The sequence below is a fragment of the Alosa sapidissima genome, chromosome 9 (assembly GCF_018492685.1).
Source record: "Alosa sapidissima isolate fAloSap1 chromosome 9, fAloSap1.pri, whole genome shotgun sequence".
Lineage (NCBI taxonomy): Eukaryota > Metazoa > Chordata > Actinopteri > Clupeiformes > Clupeidae > Alosa > Alosa sapidissima.
This window is the reverse complement of record NC_055965.1, coordinates 18,942,935-18,960,142: the sequence shown is the minus strand read 5'-3', so window position 1 is coordinate 18,960,142 and position 17,208 is coordinate 18,942,935. Positions and strand designations below refer to the sequence as shown.

The 17,208-nt window shown below is 39.1% G+C and overlaps 1 protein-coding gene across 1 annotated transcript in view; it reads right to left on the bottom strand.

The window, feature by feature from the left end:
• The window catches only part of mslnb (mesothelin b), a 290,146-nt gene that overhangs the window by 18,095 nt on the left and 254,843 nt on the right, over nt 1–17,208 (bottom strand). Inside the window, exons 212-226 of the mRNA XM_042103582.1 lie at nt 16,488–16,612; nt 16,242–16,359; nt 14,160–14,375; nt 12,289–12,459; nt 11,792–11,941; nt 11,168–11,217; nt 10,436–10,565; nt 10,092–10,177; nt 9,583–9,706; nt 9,206–9,396; nt 6,765–6,855; nt 2,011–2,134; nt 1,117–1,304; nt 673–828; nt 290–423 (exon numbers count right to left, since the gene is read on the bottom strand). Coding sequence (XP_041959516.1) covers nt 290–423; nt 673–828; nt 1,117–1,304; nt 2,011–2,134; nt 6,765–6,855; nt 9,206–9,396; nt 9,583–9,706; nt 10,092–10,177; nt 10,436–10,565; nt 11,168–11,217; nt 11,792–11,941; nt 12,289–12,459; nt 14,160–14,375; nt 16,242–16,359; nt 16,488–16,612 — 2,054 coding nt within the window. The remainder of the gene's footprint in view (nt 1–289; nt 424–672; nt 829–1,116; nt 1,305–2,010; nt 2,135–6,764; nt 6,856–9,205; nt 9,397–9,582; nt 9,707–10,091; nt 10,178–10,435; nt 10,566–11,167; nt 11,218–11,791; nt 11,942–12,288; nt 12,460–14,159; nt 14,376–16,241; nt 16,360–16,487; nt 16,613–17,208) is intronic.

The following is a 17,208-nucleotide window of genomic DNA, read 5'->3' as shown; positions in this document are numbered from 1 at the left end:
TTCTTATTACCATTGTGAATGCAAATGAAAAACGGGTTTTGGGGGAGAGCAGTTAGTAGAACTGATTTAGAAGTGGACTGTTCCTATAACTGTGTTCCTATAACTACTGTGTGTGAAAACGCTTAATAAGAAGGTTCTCACTGAACAGAACTTTTTCCATAAAGGTTCTTTTATCTCTGTTCCTCTTCTATGTAATGTTCTTCAATGCTCGCTAAAACTAAGAAGGTTGTCACTGATCCAAACTTTTTTTGTAAATGTACTACTATCCAGTCCAGCCCATAATACTCACTGCAGGCTGCTGGAGGTGATGGTTTCCAGAACGCCGCTCCCCAGGGAACACACACCAGAACCGCCCAGAGAATTCAGAACCGAACTGTCAATGCTGTTCGACGCAGCAAAGTACTTAGTCATGATGGCTTTGGTCTAAGGAGAGAGAGAGAGAGAGAGAGAGAGAGCGAGAGAGAGAGAGAGAGAGAGAGAGAGAGAGAGAGGGAGGCGGGGCAATGTGTTTTTTTATTTTATTTAATATATGTAGAACATGTTAAGTCAATGTGTTTTATTAAATGTGTGTATTACATTAGCTGTGTATAAGCATTCTACAAGTGTGTATCCATTAGTGTGTGTGTACATTAAAGTTCCTCTCAACAATGAGTACCGGCCTCGTACACTAACCTGATTTTCTGACCAGTCTCCATCCGACGTCTTCATCAAAGAGGACAGAGTGTCGATTTTGGTGATGTTCCACTTGCTTATGTCATCAGTGGTCGCCCTACGGGACACAGGCCCCAGCATCTGGACCACGTCGTCTGAGAGGCCATCTGGGTAGGCCTGGGTGAGAGAAAACAAAAACAAAACAAAACAAACAAAACAAAACAAAACAAAACAAAACAAAACGAAACGGAGAAAAGGGTTGAGGGACTAAATGAATCTTACATACACACACATATACAGAATAGCCCTAAAAATGAACTTGAACAAATGCACTAACTGTCTATTGTAACCAATGTCCACCCTGGAAGAAGGGTTGTACAGTATGCCTCACAGAATGGCTCCCTTGCTGATGATCTAACAGCCATTTTGTTTCTACATCTGCGGCCATCTTGTTTCGGCAGTTACCTGATTTAACTTCTCCAGAATGACCTGACGGTAGTCGTCCTGATCGATCTTGTCTGTGATCTCTGGCAGATTGTCCTTGAGGACGGTGAGGCTCAAGCAGGCGTTGAACTGTGTGGCGTCATAGTCGATGGGGAAGGCGTCATCATTGATCTGGATCTGGGTGATGGCTCCAACAGTGCACTCGATGGCTACAGAGAAATTGACGGTTTCAGGAGTTCAATAAACAGCTCAAACACCACAAAGCTCTGAAGGGAGCGGCAAAATGTTCTAATAAAGACTTTGCTGTTGCTGTGTTTTTACGAATGATTTTGATTTTTGTAAAGAAACATTTGGATTGGCTGGACGAAGAAAAAGTGGTAGCCTAACACATCACATTAAGTCAGTATCCATAAAGCATTCACATTCAGCAAACACATTCACAAAGGGTTATTAGTGTTCATAAAGCCTCATAATGATTGACATAAAAGTATATATACCTATTTATACAGAGTTATGACTGCACTAATGACGTGTTATGATGTTACTACATAAGCCCTTGCAGCTTGAAGTATTGCAATGTATTATGAAGCTTCTTTTACCTCTGTAATGTCATCACTGATGTCATCATTGCCATTATCAAGAGGTAAATAAGCTTTCTTTACCTTCTTTGCGATACTTGAACTTGAATTGTTATACTGTAGATTTATGTTAATCATTATAAGGCATTACGAATATTTCATAACCTTTAATACATGTGTTTATAATGTTTTGTGGATAAAGTTAAAGTATTGTGAGTTTAAATATTGTGAAAGTTTAAGTGTTGCAAAAAAGCTGTGTCATTTCTGTGTTCATGAACAAAAAAATAAAATAAATAATTGTCAGGCATAAACACACCCAGCAAGCATGTCTACTCACCTGTGTCACGTTTGGCTCGATGAGCCTGCTGGAATTCTCTCTTTATGTATTGGATCTTTCTCCTGGGAACACCTTGGCGTCTCAGCTGTTTGATGAAAGTCTTTATGAATCTGCGGGCCTCCCTCTGCGGAGGTGGTGAATAAACAGACACAAATTCACACAATTTTACAAGTTACACAAGTTTGGAAATTTACACAAGTTTACAAGTTACACAAGTTTACAAGTTACACGGTAACACTTCATAATAACTACACACAATTAATCATTTATTAAGCCTTTGTTACTTATTAGTTAATTAGTTTTTTCTAATTCATCATCAGTAAAGCATTTGTAAAGCATTTGTTCACACAGTTATAAATAGTTTGTTCATAGTAAATAAGCCTATATCTAAAATAAGTTCATACATTATTGTTAAAACTTAATAAATGATGCAATAATATGTTTTTGATTCCATTATTTAACAGTTGTTACATACACATGCACTAATGATTAATACTATAATTAATAATTAACTCAGGAGTTACAAGTGGTTAGTTAATGATATTTTGTGAGCTCATCTAAAGTGAGGATGTTTTATGCCTTGCAACACATTTACAAATGAGTTATAAAGTACACTTGCATTTATTCATTTAGCCGACACTTTCACCCAAAGTGACTTACACATGTCAATGAAATTAAAGGGCAAGGCCACATTGGTGGACGCCGGGGTTTGAACCCCCAACTTTATGGGTTACTGCATGTTAACCTGGCTCCCTATCCACTACACTACCTCTGCCCAGTGGTATTATAACAGTCAATTCAAAAATATAATATAGATATGCGTGTTTACTATGAAGAAACCATTTTTAACTGAGTGTAAACATGATTTACAGATGAGAATTAATGTAGGAACAATGCTTTACAAATGAAGAATACAGCATTTAATAATAGTTTACAGATGTTTAATAACAGTGTGTAGTAGAAGAAAACAGAAACTCTTGCATAGTTGTAGGGGTTTCTATCTGGGCCAATGTAGTGTAGTGGATAAGGAACTGGACTAGCATGCAGTAGCCTCAAAAGTTGGGGGTTCGATTCCTGGCTTTCACTGTTATGTCAATGACTTTCAATTTAATTGACGTGTACATCGCTTGTCTGCTAAATGAACGAATGTAATCTTTACAACTCATTTGAAAATGTGTTGCAAGGCATAGAAAGTCCTCACTTTAGACAAGCTCACAAAATATCATTAACTAGCCACTCCTGAGTTAATCATGAATTATAGTATTAGGAAGTGGTTTATAAAATATGTATCCTCACCCTAACTAATCATTAGTGCATGTGTATGTAACAACTGTTAAATAATGGAAATATTACTTCATCAATTATTGCAATAATTCATAAACATATTTTAGATATAGGCTTATTTACTATGATCAAATCATTTATAACTGTGTGTACAAATACTTTATTTATGAGAATTAACATAGGAACAATGCTTTACAAATGATGAACAAAGCATTTTGTAATAGTGTGCAACTGGTTTATAATAAGAAAATGATTTCATTATAAGTGGTTGCTTCATTACTTATTAAGTATAAATTATGTACTTACAAACAGTAGCGGAGCTAGGGGGTGGCTTAGGGGGCTTAAGCCCCGAATCTTTTTTCAAAAGCCCCGAATCTTTTTTTAGTGTTTTAAATTCCCGGCAACTCTTATTTCCAATATAACTTCCCCTCGGTTTCTCTATAAATGTCACCAAATGCTCTATTACTGAGGAAATATATCCCTTATTTTCAAAGCCCAATATTGAAAAATAATTTGACTTGCTACACGATCTATGCCAGGTCTCTGGGCTATGGTGATTTCAATGGTTAGATTAATTTGTTTAGATCCAGTGAAAATGCTGCCTTGACAACGCTACGTCATGGCTTCGGTGTTCCAAAAAGCCTCTGTCAGAAGTCTGTCACTTTTACAGTCTGTGATAAAACACTTTGTGTACATGTTGTTGAAACGTTATGGATATTAGAAAGTTTTTCAAAAGACCACCCAGCTCCGTTCAAGCAACAGCATCGCCCAGTGAACTGACGGATGGTGTTGTTTCAGGTTGGTGATTTCACGTTAAGAGCTTTCTGTCAGTTAGGCAGGCTAACGTTAGGCTACTTGGCTAGCTCCCTAAATGCTTAACGTTAACGTTAAATGTCCTCGTTCGTCGGTGGAAAAGGCAAATTCAATACTCTCATAGGCTAGCTAAGCCTACTGCAGAATAAGAAATTCCAGCTCCCAAAACAAAGTGATCCTCGTCTTGTAATAAATTAGGCTACACTGTTTTGAAATGTCAGAAAAAACCATTAACAGTTATCTGCCCATGTCAACTTTTCAGTGTCATATGTTGCATAAGCCTACCTTAAAACCTTGTTGATATCCTATCCACCACCACAGATCTTATAATCCAAGAGTCCACATAAATATAAAAGTCATGTTATGTTGTTTTGGCTGCCTAACTAATTATTAACAAAAAAAAAAAAAACATTACAATGATATATTGAGAGGAAAGGGCCCTTTCCATAAGTGTGTTAATCAAGCACCATGCAGTCTGCATTCATAATCTAGGTGCTTGATTTTATGCACCTGTGTAAAGGGGCCTGATGAAACCTATGAATAATCTTGCTAAATTACAAAATTAATATAATTTAGAAACGCCTATGTCAAGATGATAATGCATTCCTTCTAAAATACCCTTGTATCATGATGACTGGCCATACTGTAATTATATCATAATATTATGTATATTATAGTATAAGATATTCTATATATTTGTCACACAGATGAGATCAGGGAAGAGGAAGAAGGAGAATAGCAATAATAAACAATAATGTCATATCAAACAATAGCCTAATGAAAATAAACAAATACTATAATATACAAACCATACATACTATAATATACAAACCAAGTACATGCTAAACAGATATGAACAGATATTGCCTCTTGAAAGACCCAAAACTATAATTTTGTGTCACAGTGTAGTGCCAGTCAGATACCTTGAATCTGTTGAATGTTAGTTTCACATTTTTTAAGTCTCAATGTGTCCATTAATTTACACAAAATTCACTAAAAGTCATTATTTAGCCAAATAACTTTCAGTGTCCCGCCGGCGGGACGGTTACCCCCCTCCCCCACCTCCCCCCAACATTCTAAATCAATTGTATGCACCATATTGCTATGTAGCATAGTAATGTTATACACCATTTCAAAGCTTTGACTCTTGGGAATCCAAAAATGACAACTTTTTTTCATGTACAATCTGTATAGTGCTTTACATTCTGAGATTATTTTTATTATGTCTCAATTAAATTTGATCCAAAATGTCCCCCTCCCCCTCCTCCGCTTTTGGTGATACCCTGACTTCTGGCTGCAGTGTAGCTGCAGCACAATAAGTAGATGCCTCATATTGGGTACTGAAATATTCACAAGAATCCATAGAAATTGAATCTTCATGTTGTATTATCCAATATTAGTTGTACAGATGTATAGTCTATCTTATACACACTCATTGAACCAACAAAGTAAATGCAAAAATAGAGACTTTTTTTGTAATTATTCCATATTTTGTGTAGTCAGTCTATATCAGAACACCTGACATACAATCTAAATAGTCCACAAGAAACCTCAAAGTGTTACCTTTCATTTGAGACCAGGATTATGCTTCTACACAAAGGGGTTCATGTGCATTTGATTGTCAGTATGCATTTTGGATAACAAAAAGTCCTATGGGGAGTATCCATAGGCATTTTACAAAACGCATGGGCATACCTTGGCAAATAATCTAATAAAATAGTCTAAAGCACTCATATTTTCATTCTATATTGATCAACTTTTGCACACAGCTGGTTGCTAGGGCTTAGTTGTGTTTCTAAGGGATATTAAGTGACCTAGAGGGCTGAAATGTGGTCAGTTCAGAGATGCTTGTAATCCGGCAGAAAGAAAAAACTATATTCTAGCCTCTGTAGCTCTTTGTCAGTACATCACACAGTTATCTTGACTGCTTCCTACGAAAGCTACAGGTTCTCAGCTTTCTATAGAGGTCCAGCACTTGATGGTTGACCGCAAAAGAGGTGGGAACAATGCCCTTGTAAATAGGCACAGTGCAATTTCAGGCAAAAAAAACTTGACATTTTTACTGAGAACTATGTAGTTAGGGGGTTATTTAAAAAAAAAATTAAATGGGCTAAGCCCCGAATGTTTACAATGTCTGGCTCCGCCCCTGCTTACAAACATATTTTTTGATAGGCTTATTTACTATGAACAAACCATTTATAATTGTGTGAACAAATGCTTTACTGATGATAAATTATGTATGAACAAGAAATTACTAATGATGAACAAACCATTAACTAATAAGTAACAAAGGCTTAATAAATGATGAATTGTGTGTAGTTATTATAAAGTGTTACCAGTTGCACAAGTTTACAAGTTACAGTGTACAGTAGTTACAGTGTTTTTTTTTAGTGTTTATTGGTGGCTTCTTTCAAGACCAAGCTGAAATGTTGACAGCCAGACCAGATAATGTTTTGTATATATTTGAACATACAGACCATAATACTCACTGAGGAATTTCAGATTGACCCGAACTCTAATGTAAATGTTCTAATATCCAGCCCATAATAGCCACTGAGAAAGCGCATGGAGAGCAGAACTCTTCTCCACCACCTCAGCAGGTTATCACGCCGGGTCGGTGGCTTATTGCTAAACAAACACTGGACATTCACACTTACCCTGTTCATCTCCTTCCACAGATTGGACGTGAAGTACAGAAACAGAGGGTCCAGATCCCAAGGAGTCTCCCGTGTCCATGTTGATGGAACGCTGTGGTACCATAAACAAACAAACAAAAATATTAATTAATTAATAATAATTAATAAATAAAAAATACTAGATAATAATTCATAAGAGGCTCCATGAAATGTTAGTGACTACGGTGGGAGAGCCCAGCGTCAGAAGCGCAGCTTTTTATAGACCCTTTCAAGAGAGTTCTATTATCAGCATCATAGTTGGCCCCACAAGGCTTCCGTTTTAACATTCCATATGTTATCTTAATGCAGAGGAAGTAGACTGGGAACCAAATAGAACGTTCAAGCATTGTTTTTGTTTTTATTGTTGAAAGGGTCTATAGTGGATGGAATCCACAATCTTGAAATCTCCTGGCTTCTTCTTCTTATTATAACCTTTTCTTTTTACTTTTTCAAAAATGAATGCAGCTCTAACCGCTTAACGTACAGACATGTTGAAATAACCGTTGTGTAGGTCTGGAGTTGAACAAGAGAGTTATCATTTTTTTTAAAGTTTATAACTTTTGAGAAATAGGGGATTAAAAAGGTTAAAAAAACATATTTTTCTCTGTATGACATCACAATGGGGGGTCATTTAGAAGGGTATTAAAGTAATCAGGTGCGGGTCCACCTGCATACAATTCCCTTGTCCCACACATCCTGTAATTAATCGGTTTTGAACCACACTGCTCAATTCTCTTCAAGACAGTTTACGTTCTTGGTGTCTGCTTCATCCAACAAATTACGACAAAACGGACGTTTTTCTACCACACCCAATGTAAATTACAATTAATTTGTATTTTCTATTCGAATGGAGTATCTATGTAAAGTCTGTTTTTAACGACTGGCTTAAACTTAGTCTTCGTTTTAAACTACGTTTATATGAGTGGTAGGTTGTGGCGTAAAAAGACTTGATTGTAGGCTTAGCTGTTAGTTTGTTGTTCAGTTTAACATATTTATCTAACAACTCTGTCTCTTTTCCCCCGCTTCTATTTCTGTTAGATGCCGCTTCACTCTGCTACTGGAGGATCAGGCTGACTGCAACTGCTATAGATGATAGATGCTACTGATGATGATAGATGCTACTGATGGCAGGAAAGCACAGCACACGTGAATTTCTAGATGAAGAGTGCATAAATGCACTTGCTTAACTGATAAGTTGTCAATGGTTATTTATGCAAGCTTGTGTAGGCTAACCCAGACATACCTAGGCTTAGCCAAATTTATCCTGGCTGTAGATAAAGCAGGATATGAATTTCCCAATATTTTAGATAGGCTAATAGTGGTTTACTGAGGTTTAATATCAATTGAAATACCATTGAAATCACGTTGATCTTTAGTTTGGTTGTTGCCTACTTTCAACATTGTTTCAATATTCATTTTAGTGGAAATACCATTGAAATCCTGTCTGTAGTTAGAATTTCAACGTTGCTTCAATATTAATGAAGGGTACAAAAGAGATGTAGAATCAATGTTGCAGTTCGATGTTGATTCAATGATTTTAACATTGACAAAGTAGCCTAATGTTGATTTAACATAGATTCAATGACTAATTGTTATCTGGGTGCACAATGAGCAGTCATTAACACCAACTGAAAGCCCTGTTTTGCAGGTAGCCTATTGCATTGCATAGGCTACAATTAGGCTTTCTCTGAACTACATTTTCCAAAGGCCAGCTTTCGTGCTCGTGCCACAAGGTCAAATCCACCTTGAGTGTGATATCTCAAGGACGGCTGACACACAACGTTTTTTGGTACAAGGGTTTGTATGAACTCAAAGATTAAGCGATTCAATGTTTTTCTTTTTTCAGGAATCTCCCCACCAACATTAAGCCAGCAGCTTTCCATCCACTATTGTAATTCCTCTGGCATTACATTTCTAGTTTTTTTTTATTATTCTGTCAGAATTGCATTTTTTTTTTATGAATTCAATTGATGTTTTAGTTATTGTTTAACATTTGGAATTAAGAAAACCACATATAGTACCTAGGAGCTATGTGGAATATATAGTCAGCCACAGACTCTCATCCAATAACTCGGATTGCATTTAATACACGGCCACATGCGGTACAATCTAGTAGTATAAGAGAGCAGGTCCAGCGTTAGCTAACTTCAGTGGACAAATGGACAACACATTAAAGCGTTTTATTTCTTTATTATTATTTCCGCATTTGCCACCTTTAAATAGTGAATTATGTTTAGGTGCAACACAACATGCATGACAAATTCTTCTCTAGTCTCCACCTTAACCTCAGGAGTGTGGAGTGTGTGTGTGTGTGTTTGTGTGTGTGTGTGCCTGTATCCCGTATCTGTATTTAGTCTTGCCCGAAGGAGTGTGTGTGTGTGTGTGTGTGTGTGTGTGTGTGTGTGTGTGCCTGTATCCCGTACCCGTATTTAGTCTTGCCCGAAAGGAGAAGTGTCTCCATGCCAGTGACCTGGGAAGTGGACAGGTCGTCGCAGTTCTTCAGCTTCTCCAGGATGGAGGGGTCAGAGTTCTCCACGTAGGAACCAGTCAGCAGGCACACCATGTTGCCGAGGATGTTGATGTTCGCTGCACTGATGTTAAACCCGGTGATGCCCTGAAACGAAAATACAATTAAGAGCATTGTACCTGTATGTGCACTAATGTTTGTTTTGTATTTGATTTTGTTTTTGTTAAACCTCAACAAGAAAAAAATAGTGGAAGTTCTTTAATTAGTGAATTAAATTCCTGCTTAAAGACCTAAATTATCCGTGTGTGTGTGTCTTGGCATTGGTTGACTTACCAGACAGGTTTTGGCATTGTTGACAAGCGTTGTCTGGTAGGATTCATAGGCACCGGTGAGAACAGTGAAGTCCGCAAAGCCCAGTTCAGTGAAGTAGTTCTTACAGTTTTTCACAGTGGAATAACTATGCACACACACACACACACACACACACACACACACACACAGACAGACAGACACAGACACATAGATATGTGCAGAGAGAGACACCAATTAATTCTATAGCTTGATCTATCACCCTTACAACAATGGCTTTTTGGCAGATCAAAATATTTATTTAAATCAGAAAATGTTGGCCACAGTACACAAAATGGTTAGGAGTCATACACACACATACACACGCGCGCACTGACACACACACACACATTAGACCATGTGAGCTTCTGTGTTGGTGAGCGTTTTTAATAAAGCATTCTAAATGAATATAACCATAAGGTGATTTGCTCCTACTTTCTCCATGGGGAGTGTGTGTGTGTGTGTGTGTGTGGGGGGGGGGTAATGTGACATACTCGTAGTACAGCAGCATATCTGCAGGGTAGAGAGAATAGTCTGCGGCATCCGATTCACCTCTCAGTTGGTAGTACATGCAAGTCAACTAGGGAAAAGCATAAACACATCCTTTTACTGTCATGTTGTAATGTGTGTGTGTGTGTGTGTTTGAGCAATGTCAGTGTGGCTGTGTCATATCAATACAATAGTTTGTGTTTCTGTGTATCTGCCTGTCTATCATGGCTATGAATTAGTGTGCGTGTGTATGTTTGTTCATAGATGCATATACATGTGTGTATATCACAAGATTGTGTATGCATGGCGTGCGTCTGGTGTGTGTGTGTGTGTGAGTGCAGTTGTGTACCTGTGTCTGCTGGAGTTTGAGCTTGAGATTATTGCGCCTCCTGCAGCCTCTAATGAGGCTCTTGATCTTGACCTTGGAGAGGGTCTGCACACGGGTACAGGTGAAGCCCTGCAGCACTTGGAACGAGATGCTGAACAGAACAGACAACAAACATGTAACCATGGTGCAGAACACACAACAGACGTGTAACCATGGCGCAGAACAGAAACAGACATGTAACCATGGTGCAGAACAGAAACAGACAACAGACATGTAACCATGGTGGAGAACAGAAAGAGACAAGACATGTAACCATGGTGCAGAATGGAAACAGACATGTAACCATGGTGCAGAACAGAAACAGACATGTAACCATGGTGCAGAACAGAAACAGACATGTAACCATGGTGCAGAATGGAAACAGACATGTAACCATGGTGCAGAATGGAAACAGACAACCAGACATGTAACTATGGTGCAGAATGGAAACAGACAACCAGACATGTAACTACTGTATGGCGCAGAATGGAAACAGACATGTAACCATGGTGCAGAATGGAAACAGACATGTAGCCATGGCGCAGAATGGAAACAGACATGTAGCCATGGCGCAGAATGGAAACAAACAACAGACATGTAATCATGGCGCAGAATGGAAATGAACAGAACCATAACCATTACCATAGTGTTGGACGGAAACAGACAAGTAACAGATGAATGGTAAAGAATAGGATGCTTTATTTTTTTACTCACTCATTTGCATTTTCCACGGCAGTCGCAACAGTATCAAAGATGAGAACAGACTGTGGAAAAATTAAATACACAAACAAAACAAACATGGAATGGTGGTTATGATTGGTGGGAAGAATAACTAAGGAGCTTCATGGTGCTAATCAGATTAATGAGCTAATCAGATTAATCTCTCCGCACTTTTGAACAAAACAAGACTCATTCCAATTCTGAAGTGGAGTCCACAATGACTCTATTCAGAATATCTCCGTAACTCAAGATAAAAAGGATACCCTAATTTATGTTTGCTTTGAACATGAGATCACAGTTCCAGTATATTCTACCAACACCACACCATATGAACTCGCTCATAATTCAAGATAGCAATAACAACATAACACCATAACATAGCATTACTGTTATTATTATCATGATCATTATTATAATGTAACTATTGCTGTGTCCACATGTAGCAGGTTATCTTTAAGAATCATAATCCCAAAACACCATTTAATCTGTCCACATGCAAACACTGAGAGTTTTGGGAAATTTCCACTTTGGCTGAGTTTTTGATCGAAAAAAGGCCTTTGAGCTTTTAGTGCAAAGAGTACTGAGAATCCAGGATGTTGGTCATGGCTTGTGAGGTACCTGGCTCTGTGTCCAGGTCTTCTGGTTCAGTGTCGTGACCACCTCTGTCGTCTGGGTAAAGTCCTGCAGGAAGTTCCTTGGGATTTGTGTTGCCAAGGCATTGGGCACGTTGGTTATGATGGAACTGCTCGTTGAGCTGACAGAGATGATCTAGAGGGGAAACAAAACAATAAAAAGGAACAATTCATGACAATGTACATAAACATAAATGCCTATGGCTTAGTCCTCAACATTAGTAGGGTTATTCATTAGTACCCTGACAACTGCCTTTAAAACAGCAGTTTGAAATGGGAAGGTAAGACAGTTAGGAGCTCACAGTCAGAGTCAGGAGTAACACTTACTGTACAGTCAGAGTCAGGAGTAATACACAGAAGCTAAAATAGGAATCCATGTGTGTGTACACACACACACACACACACACACACACACACACACACGTGCATGTACAAACACACACACGCATACACACACACACACACACACACACACACACATACTTTGGAGACGAATGTCTGCTGGATGATGGTGGGTGCGGTCATGAGGTTGTTGACCAGTGTTGGGGACTGTGCGGCTGTGAGGATCTCTGAGGCGCTGATGCTGTTGATGGTCGCCGAGGGAACACCTGCGATGAGGGTGCCTAGACTCCAGAGATCTTTACTGTTTGTGATCTGAGAGAGAGAGAGAGAGATGGAGAAAGAGAGAAAGTACGAGAGAGAGAGAGATAGAGAAAGAGAGAGTGAGAGAGAGAAAGAAAGCTCCACTTTCAGTCAAATTCAAACAACAAACAAAACTAAAAAACAAAATCTAAACTCAAATGCACATGCGGCCAAAACCAAAACCCAGGTTCAAATTCTGAAATCACATTTTGTTTTGGAAACTGGGAAATAATAAAGATGGCTGCACTAGCAGCAGCAGGGGTAAGGAGACTGGGTTAAGATAGATGTGTGTCAGGTTTGGAGACTAGGTTATACTAGAGATTAGCATGGTTTTATTTCAGTTAGTCTATTAGCTGGTTTGATTTGCATTGAGCTCAATGAGCATATAACCATGCCATAGTGATGGGGACGAGACCGCCTATGCCGAGTCCGAGTCAAGACCGAGTCTTTGAAGGGTCGAGACCGAGTCGAGACCAAGTCTGTTGGTTTTCAAATACAGTCGAGTCCGAGTCAAGACCGAGTCTTTGAAGAAGCAAGTCCGAGTCGCGACCGAGTCCTTTAGGAGTCGAGACCGAGTCGAGACCAAGACCATAAAAAAATTTCAGTTTTAATATTCATAATTTAATATCACCCCAGTTAATAATCAACAGTTAGGCCTACAGACTAAGCTAGATTGGGAATTGTTTAGAGGAGCAGTCTTAACGTCTTAATATGGACTATGCTGACCTACAGACACTCACCGGCAGCAGAGCCATAGAGATAAATAAATGGCTCTGACGGCAGTATCTTTGCATTGCACCATGGGATGTCATTTTCAAATAATGCCAGTCAACATAGCATTTTATTATTATTGTTGTTATGTGTTGTCTGTTTTTTTATATGAACATAAAAAATGCGTTGGTCTCGAGGACTCGGTCTGAAATTACGAGTCCTTCTCCTCCCACTGTGGTCCGAGACCGAGTCAAGACCGAGTCTTTGAAGGAACGAGTCCAAGACGAGACCGAGAAAGCAGAAATTGGTCTCGAGACCGGACTCGAGTACTACATCACTACCATGCCAATCTCTAGGTATGGTGAAGGGTATGTGATGATGTGGGGCTATTTAAATGCCAAAGGCCAAGGGAACTTTATCAGGATGCATAGTATCCTGGATCCATGAAACAACTGGCCTTTAAAAATAAAAATCTGCCTGCCTCTATGGCAATTTAACATAGGGGTGCCAATATTTATGAAGGAAAAACATTTATTTATTTATGATACATTATTCATTCACAATGATGGTGCCCTTAAAGGTTGGATATTCCTGTTTTTAGTCAACTTTAGCAGAGGTGCCAATAATTCTGGAGGGTACTGTACACATGCACATGCACATGCACATGCACATGCACATGCACATACACATACACATGCACATACACATGCACATACACATACATACTAGTTACATTAACACACGGTCAAACCAAACACACAAGCAAAAAATACAAGCACAACCACAAACAATTACTAATATATTCAAAATATACTTTAAATAAGCACAAGTTCTACACACTGACACATCTAACTTCTTGTTCTAGAGACATGTAGTAGAAACAAGTGAATTAGAACACTTATCATTGCACATCTGTTGCATTATACACACACACACACACACACACACACACACACACACACACACACACACACACACACACACACACACACACGCCTTACCTTGAATCTGCCGGAGCTGAGGAGCTTCTGGATGAGCGTCATGGCCTGCCCCTGGTTCCAGCCCACCACGGTGCTGAGCACGGACAGCGATGAGAAGATGACTGAGGGGTTGGCCGCGCTCAGCTGGCCCGTACTGAAGCCCACGCTTGAGTTGCCCAGCGTGGAGATGCGCGTCGGTGAGATGGTCTCCACGTTCCTGCTGAGGGCAGCGGACACCTACACACACACACACACACACACACACACACACACACACACACACACACGTGCACACACACACACACACACACATGTGCACACACACACACACGTGCACACACACACACACACACACACACACAGAATACAAACTTAGTCAGAATATCTAATACAGACAAAAATACAGCTCATCAGCTCATCCTATCTGACAATTACAAAGGTTAACATTGCTCAGACTTCACACAGAGACTCTGGTTCGTATGACATGTGGTGTAGTATGACTTCACACAGAGACTCTGGTTCGTATGACATGTGGTGTAGTATGACTTCACACAGAGACTCTGGTTCATATGACATGTGGTGTATTATGACTTCACACAGAGACTCTGGTTCGTATGACATGTGGTGTATTATGACTTCACACAGAGACTCTGGTTCGTATGACATGTGGTGTAGTATGACTTCACACAGAGACTCTGGTTCGTATGACATGTGGTGTAGTATGACTTCACACAGAGACTCTGGTTCGTATGACATATGGTGTAGTATGGCTGATGTCATTTCCATTACGCATCAGCAGTGAGACCTGGAGCCCTAATTTGATTGACGGGCAAAGTGCAAAGTAAATTAATAAAGCTAATTTAATAACTAGACCAAAGTCTTCAATCTAACTAAAATAATAAAGCTAATTTAATAACTAGACCAAAGTCTTCAATCTAACTAAATGAATAAAGCTAATTTAATAACTAGACCAAAGTCTTCAATCTAACTAAATTAATAAAGCTAATTTAATAACGCAATGCTCCCATATGCCGCGATACCTGCATTTCATGTGAGAGAACTTAGCTTTCTGACAGACATTGCACTTTGGATGTCATTCATTTACACAAATATATTTTATACATATTTGTGAGTGAGTAGGCCTATATATAGATGAGTTAATATTAATACTGTTTATATTGTATACAAGAGTGTGTATACATAGGATAATTCATATTAATACCGAATATTGTATGTATGTATGTATGGCTGAGTGTACGTGCATGCAAAGGAAATAGTGACTATATTCAACAGTAAAATGCAAGTCTCCACAAATTCAAAATCAAATAACCGACCATGACATACACAGAAAGTCAAGCACAAAAACAGTTCACACACTACACACTAGATACACAAACTCATAAACATGTGATACACAAACACATAAACACATGGTCAAACCAAACAAACAGGCAAAAACTACAAGCACAACCACAGACAATTACTAATATATTCAACATATACTTTAAATAAGCACTAAAGGTTCTACACACTGACACATCTAACTTACTTGTAACAAGGAGTTGTTCTAGAGACATGTGGTAGAAATAAGTGAATCAGAACATTACTCCTACTGCACATAACTACCATTGCATTGTTTTTGCACTCTCATACTGTCAAAACAATTACACTTTACAAAGAAATATTTGTATTTCTTTTATTCACTGTCTATCTGCCATTCTCACATATATCTCTATCTTTGTTTTCTCTCTCTCGCTCGCTCTCTCTCTCTCTCTCTCTCTCTCTCTCTCTCTCTCTGTCTATCTCTCTTAGGGGCTGGATATACTGTATCTCCACATATATTTCTCTCAAAGCTAAATGTATAACATGTTAATAATCAACTTTATATTAATTTGTATAAAGGTGAAACTTATGATTAAAGAAGAAAAAGATTAAACAGATAAAAAAGTCTCTCTCTCTCTTACACACAAAGTTCAGCAGGTCTATAACTGAGCAGTTTCCTTTACTCTTGCTTAATGCTTTTCACCAGCATCCCCAACCCCCCCACCCTATTTCTTTCTATCTTTCTCTCACAGAGACATGAAAATGAAGGGAAACACATACGTCATCGTCAATATTGCTGCAGGAGTCGTGGAGGATGGAGGTGATGGCCATGGTCTCGCCCAGAGTCAGATTGGAGAAGCCCATGGCAGGGGCCACACAGCGGAACGCAAGAGGGAGACTGGGACGCAAATGAGTCGGTTTAGTTTTTGGTCACAGGGTTATGAAAAAATGTACACACACACACACACACACACACACACACACACACACACACACACACACACACGGAAAGAAGAGCTCTCTCACTGGATAGCGTTGAAGGTGGGGTTCTGCAAGTACAGCAACTCCACGTAGAAGGTGGTGACGCTCTGCGGCAGGGAGGTTTGGTTGAACAGCTGGAGGTTCGCCAGGTTGGTGGTGAAGGGTTGGAGCTGCAAAAGAGAGACGACAAAGTGAGTGAATGACAAAGGAAAAATTTGGAGAGACTGAATTTGTTTTGTCATCAAATGCGGTATTCAATTATAATTAGCTAGCGGCGGTCATATAAGGGATTGGTAAAGTTTTGTTTTTCCCCCCCCCGTCATCTACTTCCTGAATTTTTGGTCAACGATATCAGGGACACCGAAACACCGGGGCACATGAAAATTGGTGGACATGTAGCCCCACTAGAGATTTTACGGAAAAATTTCGTTTGGTCCCTGGGGGCCACTCCCCCCCCCGCGCTGGGAGTTAAGACTGGAGCGAGTCATATTCAAAATAATGCAACGTTCAAACGAAAAAGATATCAAAGCACCTTTTGCGTTTAAATGTTCCACTAATTTTTTTTAAACAGCTGGACAAATGATTTAGCTAATTGATTATAGCCTGCACACCAGCAATTGTTGAACATTTACCTGTACAAGACAGTAGCCCAGCCTTACAAGTATGTTGCATGTTGTAGGCCTACTGTAGAAATTTCACTTAAATTGCAACCGCAACATGCCTGCTTGCCGACGTTCAAACGAAAAAGAAATCAAAGCACCTTTTG